The sequence below is a fragment of the Mustelus asterias genome, chromosome 19, assembly GCF_964213995.1.
Source record: "Mustelus asterias chromosome 19, sMusAst1.hap1.1, whole genome shotgun sequence".
NCBI classification, from domain to species: domain Eukaryota; kingdom Metazoa; phylum Chordata; class Chondrichthyes; order Carcharhiniformes; family Triakidae; genus Mustelus; species Mustelus asterias.
The window spans coordinates 31,850,287-31,863,452 of NC_135819.1; the positions used below are offsets into that span (position 1 = coordinate 31,850,287).

At 45.7% G+C, this 13,166-nt stretch overlaps 1 protein-coding gene across 1 annotated transcript in view; it reads right to left on the minus strand.

The window, feature by feature from the left end:
- LOC144507864 (inositol 1,4,5-triphosphate receptor associated 2-like) overlaps positions 1-13,166 on the minus strand; it is a 121,270-nt gene that overhangs the window by 53,844 nt on the left and 54,260 nt on the right. The window contains exons 9-11 of the mRNA XM_078235283.1: positions 7,128-7,269; positions 4,685-4,823; positions 3,325-3,403 (exon numbers count right to left, since the gene is read on the minus strand). Of these exons, the coding sequence (XP_078091409.1) occupies positions 3,325-3,403; positions 4,685-4,823; positions 7,128-7,269 (360 nt within the window). The remainder of the gene's footprint in view (positions 1-3,324; positions 3,404-4,684; positions 4,824-7,127; positions 7,270-13,166) is intronic.

Consider the following 13,166-nt stretch of genomic DNA (forward strand, 5'->3'; position numbering starts at 1 on the left):
TATGGTTCTTAAATGATCAACAACAACTTTTATTTATGTAGCGCCTTCAGGCTAATAAAATATCCCAGGGCATCTGCAATAAATATGACACCAATCCACAACAGGAGGGATTAGGACAAGTGATCAATAGCTTGGTCGAAGGGGCATCATAAAGGTGGAAAGCGAGGTACAGAGGTGGGCAGGTGTAGGGAGGGTATTCCAGAGCCAAGGGTTGAGGCAACGGCATAGGTGGAAATGAAAAATCAGGGATGCTCTAAAGGCCAGAATTAGATGGGTGCAAAGATTGTGGAGGATTGTTGGGTTGGAGGAGGTTGTGGAGATAGGAAGGGGGTGAGGCTTTGGAGCATTTTGAAAATCAGGATGAAAATTATTTGGAAGCCAATGTAGGTCAGCGAGGGGCGAGGGGAAATGGCTACAACTCATCGCAGGGGAGTTTTGGATGGTCTCAAATTTATTGATGGTGCAATAAGAGACACCAGCCAGGGCGTTGTTGGAAGAGTCGCATCTAGAGGAATGGATGAGGATTTCAGCCACATTTATTTAGCGAATGCAAAGTCCCTAAGCCAACCAATATCTTCTGGCCCTGCTGTGTTGAGTGATCATAAGCCTCCACTAACTCCGTGGATTGGACATTCTTCAGCCATAGATGAGCAGAGACAGGGATATTGCTGTTGAGGTGGGAATAGGCAGCCTCAGTGATGGTGCGAATGATGTCGGAAGCTCATTTCGTGATTAAATGCAACACCAGGAGGGATCTTCTCCATAGAACTTCACCAAGTGTCAAGTACAGAGTGTCAGCCTGAATGAAACTCTTATTTAAAAAAACACACACATTGTTTCAATGGTCATCTCTCACTGCTACAGAATTCTTAATTCAGACAGAGTGCTATCCACTTCTCTCCACTCCTCGTCCAACTGTCCTACCCGTACATTTATTTCCTCTATTCTCCTGAAGAATCAAACTGTTACTACAATCGGGAGTTGCTGGTTCTCTGTCGCTGTGCCCAGCAGATTATTTGTCATTGGCGAGTTGAATTAGTGTGTTTCATTCAATAAATGAAGCAACATTGCCAAAACACGCCCAAGCTATGGGTTGACCAATTTCCAGAAACCCACGCACAGTTCAGTAATTAACTGGCAGGTTTTTCTTCCTCTTCCAGGCAGCTGTGCAGGCAACGCTACCACCCCAGAGCCAGAGGATTGAGAGTTCACACAACACAAGCCAGAGCTGCACTGCACCACTGAAGATATCAGCTTGCATTTTAAACAGTGCTCCAGGGATGGCCCGGGAGGCAGCAGGGTTGCTAACAAAAATGCTGGCAAAAGGCACCACACGGGGAGTTTGGCATCTTACTGCCACCACAGGATATTGTCAACGCCAGGGAGGGCAGCAGCTTAATTAATTAACTAGTTCTGCATGACCTCTTGCCCCCTACTGGCATTTTACTGGTGTTGGCATGGGCCTGCATCCTGTGTGGGGAGACCACCACACAGAGCTCCAAGCTTTTAAGTGTCCAGATCACCAACAACCTGTCCCCATCCCTCCATGCCGACGCTACAGTTTAGAGAGCCCACCAACGCCTCTACTTTCTCAGAAGACTAAGAACTCAGAAGAACATTCTGCACCCAGGTTCTTCAACACCTCCCTGGAGCACCTGTTGGATGTAATGCAGCCCCGCTCTGATATAACTAGTGGTGTGCCACAGGGTTCGGTCCTCAGGCCCTAACTATTTACAATTGATCCCGGTGTCCAGGTCATGCCCTGTCAATGGGGACGAAGTAGAAAGGGTCGAGAGCTTCAAGTTTTTAGGTGTCCAGATCATCAACAACCTGTCCTGGTCCCCCCCATGCCGACGCTATAGTTAAGAAAACCCACCAATGCCTCTACTTTCTCAGAAGACTAAGGAAATTTGGCATGTCAGCTACAACTCTCATCAACTGTTACAGATGCACCATAGAAAGCATTCTGTCTGGTTGTATCACAGCTTGGTATGGCTCCTGCTCTGCCCAAGGCCGCAAGAAACTACAAAGGGTTGTGAGTGAAGCCCAGTACATCACGCAAACCAGCCTCCCATCCATTGACTCTGTCTACACTTCTCGCTGCCTCGGAAAAGCAGCCAGCATAACCGAGGACCCCACACACCCCGGACATCTTCTCTTCCACCTACTTCCATCGGGAAAAGGATACTAAAGTCTGAGGACACGTGCCACCCGAACAGCTTCTTCCCTGCTGCCATCAGACTTTTGAATGGCCCTATCTTGCATTAAGTGGATCTTTCTCTACACCCTAGCTATGACTGTAACACTACATTCTACACTCTCTCCTTTCCTTCTCTATGTACTTTTGCTTTGTCTGTGTAGCGCGCAAGAAGCAATATTTTTCACTGTATACTAATACACGTGACAATAAATCAAATCAAATCAAACCACCAGGTAAACTGGTGACCAAACAGTGGCTTCCTGTTTAAGGGGCCTTCCGTCATGACTGCGTCATGGCTCACCCCTACACCAAAAGCCTGTCCATCGCAGCCTTCAATGGATTCAGCGATGGGACGTTCACAACCCTCTGGGGTAGAGAATTCCCAGTGTTCACGACCCTCTGAGTGAAGAACTTTCTCCTCATCTCAATCCTAAACGATTGGCCTCTCATCCAGAGACTGTGCTCCCGCGTTTAGATTCCCTGACCAGCGGAGACACTCTCTCAGCATCTATCCTAGCAAACGCCTTTAGAACGACCTTGCATCCTCCTAAACTCCAGAGAATAAATTCACTCAACCCCTCGTCATTGGGCAGGCCCCCTCAACACAGAGGCTCATTTAGTGGAACTTCACTTCAGCCACACACACTGCTGCCTTGCGTCAAGAAAAAACAGGTTTTGTGAATATTATTTCAAAAGTATAATAGCCTCAACATATTTTCTCTGTCACTGCAGCAGAACATGGCCACATCTGGGGGAGAAAACATTTGCCTTATTTTAAATCCCCGAGAAACATTTCCAAATCCATTTACATCTGCTTTGTGGAAACAAGTATGCAGGTTCCCATTTCTAGAGTGGATTGTATCCATTTGGTTTTCACCCTCCAGTTTGGCCCTGACACAACCCATTCCAATTGTTATAACCGAGGGATCACTTCATGAATGATTTTGAATGACTATGAGTGGCGGCTATTGGCTGTGTTTCCTGCTACGCTACCCCCTGCTAACTGAAGGCACGTGGCCACCCAGATCTCAGAGTTAGAGGCTGGGGAGAGGGTCTCAGGTCCGAAACTCCGGCAGGTTTGATGGCACTATGAGAAGGACCGCGAACGGAGAAGAAGCACTAACCTTATCCAGGAGCTTGTCACTCATACCAGGTACAGAAAGCTCGCTTTCAGCCTGGACACCGACTGCGTGCAACTCGCACCTGTGAGCAGATTAAAATATCAATCATTTGCATCTCTGGTTAACGCTGCCAGTGTATTGAGTGGTGACATGAACCCGGTCTTGAGAGGCCTCACTGTACAACACATGCTGGGATGGAAATGAGCAGAACCACAGAAAGCAAAAAAAAGGACAAGTAATCATTCACTTGTGCTCCTTTCGGTTTGCATTGCAAATTAGCTGCCCGATCAGCAGTGTGCGAAGAGTAAAACTGGGTTTCGAAAACACTTCCTTCCAGCTCTTGTTTCTGGGTGGTAATGTGCAGTGACACGTAGGTGGCTCTAGCTCATGATCCACAATACTACTCCCAATTCATCACCACCCTAGACCATTGGCACAGGGCGAGTGGACAGCTCCAAAGTGGCATTGGCAAAACGCCAATCACACGCTCCTTATTTTCTAAGCTGAACCGAGTGTATAGAAATGGCAGGTGCAGCTGAACACAAGCCAGCTGGATCTACCTTTCCTCTTGAAGGAGCAGATTAAGTGTATGCCAAGGAGGTACCAGTTTCCATCAATACTCAGAGTTCCCGGTTTGGGTGCAGGGTTCATTCTCTGCGGCTTCACTCGGCTGCTGGACAGGACATTATTCTCCACTCCCATTGACAACGTGAACACCAACACTGTGAAAAGCACACAGACTCCCAAGCTATTCCTGCCAACAACTATTTAATGACAGGTATACTTACCTGTGACAAAACTTTATTGTATTGCTGACAAGGAATTACAGCTGTATATGCCTCCCAATATTCATAGTATTCCTACAGTACAGAAAGAGGCCATTCAGCCCATCGAGTCTGCACCGACAACAATCCTACCCAGGCCCTATCCCCGTAACCCCACATATTTACCTTGCTAACCCCCCCCGACACTAAGGGGCAATTTAGCATGGCCAATCAACCTAACCCGTGCACCTTTCAAATCCAATTTTAATTGGGTCATCAGTTTGCAACCCGAATCATAATTTAAAAAAATAATTATTTATGGGACGTGGGCATTGCTGACAAGGCAACGTTTATTGACTATCCCCAACTGTCCATCAGAAGGTGGTGGATGAGCCAATTTCTTGATCCACTGGAGCCCACCTGGTGTAGGTACACCCACAGTGCTGTTAGACAGCATGTTCCAGGAGTATGTCAGTTCAACAACAGTGAAGGCATGCCCCAGATATATTGAAATCAGGATGGTGATTTATTTATCCAATGACTGCCTGATCCTCGGAATAAACAGAATTTCAATGGCAATTGATAGATTGGGTAGTTACCTAGCCGGGCTGTCAGATAGCTCATCGTTTGCTGAATCATTGCTCATCATTGGCTTTCGATGTTCTAGGTTGTTAGAGCGAAGACCGGAACAAATCTGGAAGCGGGAGACTGGATGAAAGTGCTCCAACATTAAGGCATCTATCAAGAAAACCACACAATTTAAACATTACATCTCAAGTCAGTTAAACTCTACGCACGTAATCCCAGAATGGCAACATACTCCAAACTGAGAGTCACTGCCCCAAGTTGTGGCCTGCAAGGTAGGATTTTGCAGCTCACTCATCAGAAGTGACCTTCCCGCTTTAGAACATCCCCCCTGAGGCACAGTTGTTAGCACTGCTGCCTCACAGCGCCAGAGACCCGGGTTCGATTCCAGGCTCGGGTCACTGTCTGTGTGGAGTTTGCACGTTCTCCCTGTGTCTGCGTGAGTTTCCTCCGGGTGCTCCAGTTTCCCCTCTCATTCCAAAAGACGTGCTGGTTAGGTGCATTGGCCATGCTAAATTCTCCCTCAGTGTTACCCGAACAGGCGCCGGAGTGTGGCGACTAGGGGATTTTCACAGTAACTTCATCGCAGTGTTAATGTAAACCTACTTGTGACACAAATAAATAAACTCAAAAACTTTTTTAAAACTGAAAAATCTTTAAATCCTGTCATGCTTTATGCCTGTTTGTGTTAAAATTAAGTCAGTGACACAGGTTTCCAAGCACAATATCCAACTAAAGTTACAATGCTTAGACTTGTTTAGCAGAGAGCAATGTTAGAAGGGGTTTGTTTTCCCCGATAGGCCGACTGAAATAGCAACAGAGCTAGGCTATTTCTGACCTGCTGCACCATTCAGTTAGACCACAGGTAGAATGTTTTAAAATAGAGAGGGGGTCGGGCTGGCGAGGAGGGGGGTCGGACTGGCGAGGAGGGGGGTCGGACTGGCGAGGAGGGGGGTCGGACTGGCGAGGAGGGGGGTCGGACTGGCGAGGAGGGGGGTCGGACTGGCGAGGAGGGGGGTCGGACTGGCGAGGAGGGGGAGGTGGTGTTTTCTTTATGGTGCTTTTTAAAAACTTTTTCACCTCGGGAGTTGGCTCTTTCTCCACAGTAGGGAAAGCAGCTGGTTTAGTGAGTATCTGGGAAGTGATTAAGGGCCATTCCATTTCGAAGACTTAGGAACTGGTAGTTAAGAAAATGTTCAAAATAGAATGAATTGAATGATATATTTAAGTAGTTAGTTAACGCACATTAAGGATGGCAAGACAGGTGATGTGTCACAGCTGCGGTGTGTGGGAACTTGTGGATATTGGTGTGATCCAGGACAAACACGTCTGCAGCAAGTGGCTGTGGCTCGAGGAACTTCAGCTCAGAGTCATTGAGCTGGAGGCTGCGCCGCCGACACTGCGACACATCAGGGGTGCCGTTACCTGGATTCTTTGCACCAGGAGGCAGTCACACCCCTTCGGACAGAATCTTCTGGTTTTTGGTCAGTGGTCAGGAACAGGAGAGTTGGACTGTGAGTGAGGCAGGTAAGGGGATCCTGAGAGCAGAAGGAATACAGGAACTTCAGCTTTTCAATTATCCAAAAAGGTTTGAGGTTCTCTCAGCTTGTTTGGATAAGAGCAGAGACTGCAGGGTGAATGAGCTAAATGGTACAGGAAGCCATTCTGGGGACGGGAAGGTTAACAGGAATGTAGTGGATGTAGGGGACTGTGTGGTCAGAAATTGATACCATTTTCTCCAGCAAAAAAATGAATTACAGTTACAATCAGATCAACCTGGATCTTATTAACGGGTGGAGCAGGCTCGATGGGCCTAGTGGCCTACTCCTAATTCATATGTCTCAGCTGCCGAGTGAAATTTATCCAAGCTGTCAAAATGTGAGCAGATTGTTAGATGTGGATTGACCAAGCTCCTCCTCAGTTGTATTGGAAGCTCTTAAAAAGATTTATTTTTTCAGCTTTGTATTTACAGAGCACGAACGAGGCAGGGAAAAGCCTCACAGAAGAGCTACGTAACTGTAATAATGTTAATTGTAATAATGCTGAATTAGCACAATGTGGCAGGGATAAGCACTGAGTAGCCTCCTTGCTTGTTAACTCATGTGTCAATACAAGGCCAGATTTGACCAAAATGTTCAGCCAGGACATTTTAATCCTCTACCTCACATCTAGAAACCAGGTGATAATGACTCAGAATAAAGACTAATATCTGAGTGCAGTTCTGAAGACATGCTGCATTGTGAAATGCTAAAACCAATTTCTCAGTAATCACTGTGCAGAATTCTTTTAAAAGAACAATTTGCAGATAGCAAGAGTTTCCTGCATTCTGTAGTTGTGTTAGACAAGAATCAAACTAACATACTTGGACAGTAGAATAACAAAAACAAAAACGCATCCATGCTTCAGTTGAAACTTGTGGCAATTTACAGTGTAAATCCCGGTATTAACAATGCTTACCCAGCAATGGTGTGCAAGCGTATGTGGTTACCGAGCTATGGATTCCCCATTGTTGAATACATGGTAGTGAATTGTCTGCTGCTTGCCTCTGTCCTTCGCACTGAGCAACTTCTGGCTGCAGTTCTTTGCGGCGATCTCTCGTCTGTTTGAAGGTGAGGATTACATCATTACTCAAAACACTCACACCACCAGCAACAGGCATCCCTCCCTCCCTCCCCCCGATTCCTACTATCCGGGACAATCGCAGCAATGCTGTGTGAACACCACTATTTCCAGGCTCCCCACAATTCCCAGTTGGATATATAATGTACCCGAATCACTGTTCGGTTGGGTCTTGGTCACTGTTGGGACTCCTGATCATCTCCACAAGGACTACAGCAGTTCAGAGAAGAATCATAGAAAGTTCAATAACATAAGTTCATAAGACATAGGAGCAGAATTAGGCCATTTGGCCCATCGAGTCTGCTCCGCCATTCGATCATGGCTGATATGCTCCTCATCCCCATTTTCCTGCCTTCTGCCCATAACCCTTCAACCCATTACCAATTAGAAATCTGTCGAACTCCTCAAATTTACTCACTGTCCCCAGCATCCACCGCACTTTGGGGTGCCGAATTCAACAGATTCACAACCCTTTGTAAGAAGTAGTTTCTCCTCAACTCTGTTATAAATTTGCTGCCCCTTATCCCAAGACTATGACCTCTCATAAGTTCATAACATCAGCACCACCACTTGTCTGTTAATTGTATTGTATGGGCGGCACGGTAGCACAGTGGTTAGCACTGCTGCTTCACAGCTCCAGGGACCTGGGTTCAATTCCCGGCTCGGGTCACTGTGTGTGTGGAGTTTGCACATTCTCCTCGTGTCTGCGTGGGTTTCCTCCGGGTGCGCCGGTTTCCTCCCACAGTCCAAAGATGTGCGGGTTAGGTTGATTGGCCTTGCGAAAAATTGCCCCTTAGTGTCTTGAGATGGGTAGGTTAGAGGGATTAGCGGGTAAATATGTAGGGATATGGGGGTAGGGCCTGGGTGGGATTGTGGTCGGTGTAGACTCGATGGGCCGAATGGCCTCTTTCTACACTGTAGGGTTTCTATGATTCTATGAATGGTCTAGTTGGACCAATGAGCGGCACAGGCTTGGAGGGCCGATGGGCCTGTTTCCTGTGCTGTACTGTTCTTTGATTATTGTAAAGAATCATCAGGTTCACTAATTTTCTTTACAGGAGGAAATCTGCAGTTCTTACCCAGTCTGGCCGATATGTGACCCCAGACCTCTAGTGAATCCTTAATGCTAAATTCCTGAAATGTTAAGAGCAGTTAGTGATGGGCAACAAATGCTGGTTTTGTCAGCAATGTCCACAAGAATAAAGGAAAAACAATACTGTTCCTCTGGTTTTGGGACTTCCCAGAACTTATGGACATGGAGGCTTAGCCCAAAACGGGAATCACTGTCAAGTTAAACATGGGGAACGATTAGAGGCAATTATGATACAATACCAAGATCATCTAAGGGCTGTTCCAATCTAAGCCCAAACTCTGATAGAAGTTTCTTTAAAACCATCAACCATCTAGGGATAGAATTGTTCTAGAAAACATCAGAAAGTGGCAGAATGAGCATGTAACTCGCATGTAAATTTCAACATCAATGGTGCATTTAGGGACGATGGATCAGGAAGCCATATTGGAAACTAAAAACCTAAGTGAGGTCAGAGCAATGGAACCTCGGAGCACACATTCAAAAGTCACTAAAAATCAGCAACTCTGATGAATGTCAGAAAACCACAAATCAATATTGGGGTTCATTTCTAGTGGAACAGAACTGAAAGCAGAGAAGTTGTACAGAACCATAGTTAGGCCATACCTAAGGGTACAGTAATTTCTCTATATTAAGTATATCATAGAAACATAGAAGATATGAGCAGGAGGAGGCCATTTGGTCCTTCGAGCCTGCTCCGCCATTCATTGTGATCATGGCTGATCATCCAACTCAATAGCCTAATCCTGCTTTCTCTCCATAACCTTTGATCCCATTTGCCCCAAGTGCTGTACCCAGCCACCTCTTGAATACATTCAATGTTTTGGCATCAACGACTTCCTGTGGTAATGAATTCCACAGGCTCACCACTCTTTGGGTGAAGAAATGTCTCCTCACCTCCATCCTAAATGGTCCACCCTGAATCCTCAGATTGTGACCCCGAGTTCTGGACTCCCCCACTATTGGGAACATCCTCCCTGCATCTACCCTGTCTAGTCCTGTTAGAATTTTATAAGTCTCTCTGAGATCCCCCCTCATTCATCTGAACTCCAGCGAAAACAATCCTAACCTAGTCAATCTCTCCTCATACATCAGTCCCACCATCCCTGGAATCAGCCTGGTAAACCTTCGCTGCACTCCCTCAAGAGCAAGAACATCCTTCCTCAGAAAAGGAGACCACAACTGCACACAATACTCTAGGTGTGGCCTCACCAAGGCCCTGTATAATTGCAACAACACATCCCTGCTCCTGTACTCAAAACCTCTCGCAATGAAGGCCAACATGCCATTTGCCTTCTTTACTGCCTACTGCACCTGCATGCTTACCTTCAGTGACTGGTGCACAAGGACACCCAGGTCCTTCTGCACACTCCCCTCTCCCAATTTACAGCCATTCAGGTAGTAATTTGCCTTCTTGCTTTTGCTTCCAAAGTGAATAACCTCACATTTATTCAAATTATACTGCATCTGCCACTGGCTGGTCCACTCACCCAACCTGTCCAGATCATTCTGAAGGATCTCTACATCCTTGTCACAGTTCACCCTTCCACCCAACTTGGTATCATCTGCAAACTTTGAGATGTTACATTTTGTTCCCTCATCCAAATCATTAACATATATTGTGAATAGCTGGGGTCCCAGCACCAATACCTGTGGCACCCCACTGGTTACTGCCTGCCAATTTGAAAAGCACCCATTAATTCCTACTCTGTTTCCTCTCTGCCAACCAGTTCTCTATCCATCTCAATTCACTTCCCCCAATTCCCATAAACTTTAATCTTGCATGATAATCTCTTGTGCGGGACTTTGTCAAACGCTTTCTGAAAGTCCAAATATACCACATCTACCGGTTCCCCCTCATCAACTCTACTAGTTACATCTTCAAAGAATTCCAACAGATTTGTCAAGCATGATTTCCCCTTCATATATCAAGATACAGAGGAGAAATTAAGGCAAATATATAAAAGCGTTTAAGAGAAAGTTGGATAAGCAGATGAGGGAGAAAGGAGGAAGAATGTATTGATGGGGGTTGGATAAAATGGGATATGGAGGCAGCTTGTGTGGATCATTAAACCTCACTAAAGATTCACTGCACCAGGTGCCCTGTTTCTGCACTGTAAAGTCATGATGTGGAGATGCCGGCGTTGGACTGGGGTAAACACAGTAAGAAGTTTAACAACACCAGGTTAAAGTCCAACAGGTTTATTTGGTAGCAAAAGCCACACAAGCTTTCGGAGCTGCAAGCCCCTTCTTCAGGTGAGTGGGAATTCTGTTCACAAACAGAGCATATAAAGACACAGACTTAATTTACACGGGCATTCGGCCTCTGATAGTCGGGTAAGTGTTCTCCAAGGCGGCCTTCGCGACACACGACAGCGCAGAGTCGCTGAGCAGAAACTGATAGCCAAGTTCCGCACACACGAGGACGGCCTCAACCGGGATATTGGGTTCATGGCACACTATTTGTAACCCCCACAGAGTTTCACTGGCTGTCTTGTCTGGAGACAATACACATCTTTTTAGCCTGTCTTGATGCTCTCTCCACTCACATTGTTTTGTCTCTTAAAGACTTGATTAGTTGTAAGTATTCGCATTCCAACCATTATTCATGTAAATTAAGTCTGTGTCTTTATATGCCCTGTTTGTGAACAGAATTCCCACTCACCTGAAGAAGGGGCTTGCAGCTCCGAAAGCTTGTGTGGCTTTTGCTACCAAATAAACCTGTTGGACTTTAACCTGGTGTTGTTAAACTTCTTATTCTGCACTGTAAATACAGTAATATGTAATTTTTACATGAAACATTAGAGTTTCAGCTGTCCAAGTGAAACTAGATGTAGTTTACAGTTTTCACTGCGCTGAAGCAGCAGCAGCATGGGGAAGATGCAAAGTCTGAGGTCACGTACCAACCGACTCAAGAAGCATCAGCTTCTTCCCTGCTGCCATCAGACTTTTGAATGGACCGACTTCGCATTAAGTTGATCTTTCTCTACACCCTAGCGATGACTGTAACACTACATTCTGCACTCCTTTCCTTCTCTATGAACAGTATGCTTTGAGTGTATGGTGTGCAAGAAACAATACTTTTCACTATATGCCAATACATGTGACAACAATAAATCAAATACTCTGTAAAGTGCCCTTAGCTGAGATCTTTTAGACATTGTTGCACAAATCCTCTGGTGTATTCTAGTTATAGGACTTGCAATGAGGCTGTTACCTCCAGGGATGGATTCTATTCTGGTATCACATTAGTCAACTTGACTTCGGATTTAGGCTTCCATGATGACTACAATGTGAGAACACTTCACAAACACTACATAACTGCACATTAGACACAATTCAGATACAACAGTAAAGCATGTTGGAAAGGGATACAGGTCGATAGCCTGACTAATACGGGCAGGAAGGAAACTCCTGACTAGATATCGTGGAATCCTGGGGATCTCACAGAAACTTACAAAATTCTAACAGGGTTAGACAGGGTAGATTCAGAAAGAATGTTCCCAATGGCAGGGGAGTCCAGAACTAGGGGTCATAGTTTGAGGAGAAGGGGTAAATCTTTTAGAACTGAGGTGAGGAGAAATTTCTTCATCCAGAAGATGGTGAATGTGTGGAATTCACTTCCACAGAATGTAGTCGAGGCCAAAACGTTGTCTGACTTCAAGAAGAAATGAGATATCGCTCTATGTTTCTATGATTGACACCCCCCCGGATGATTTTAGCTTCAACAACACTCAAAAAGCCCAACGAGGACAAAATAACCCACTTGATCAGCATCATATCAAGCTTAAACACTAACCCGCCCCTTCACCACTGACACACAGTGGCAGCAGTGTGTACCATCTACAAAATATACTGCAGCAACTCGCCAAGGCTCTTCATCAGCACCTTCCAAACTTGTCCCTCTAAGTGGTAAAGGTCGCAAGGGCAGCAGATATATTGGAACACCAGCACCACCTCCTGAAGCCATGCACCACCTCGATTTGGAACTGTATCATCATTCTTTCACTGTCGCTGGGTTAAAAACCTGGGAACCTGCCTCTAACAGCACCCTAGGTGAACCTACATTAGATGGACTAGTGGATCCAGACAGCGGCTCACCACAACCCGAGGGCAATTAGGGATGGACAAAAAAATGCTGACCTGATCAGCGACGCCCACTTTCTATGAACAGATTAGGAAAAGAAAATGCACATTTGGCAAGAGGATAACCCACTAATCACTACACTGTTTACAGGCATAAAATCTGTTTCTTTACAATGGAATGGTGTAGATTGTATTTTTAATTCTTTCGGGGGTGTGGGCGACACTGTCTGGGCCAGCATTTGTTGCCCATCCCTAATTGAGTGGCTTGTGAGGCCATTTAAGAGTCACATTGCCGTGGGTCTGGAGTCACATGTAGGCCAGACAGGGTAAGGACGGCAGATTTCCTTCCCTAAAAGGACATTAGTGAACCAGATGGGTTTTTATAACATGGTTTCATGGGCATCACTAGACTTTTAATTCCAGATTTTTATTGAACTCAAATTTCAACATCTGCCTTGGTGGGATTTGAACCCGGGTCCCCAGAGCATTATCCTGGATCTCTGGATTACTAACCCAGTAAGAGGTTTAACAACACCAGGTTAAAGTCCAACAGGTTTATTTAGGAGCAAAAGCAGTTGGACTTTAACCTGGTGTTGTTAAACTTCTTACTGTGTTTACCCCAGTCCAACGCCGGCATCTCCACATCATTACTAACCCAGTGACAATTTGCCAATGTCTCCAATCCCACCCCCCCATTTATG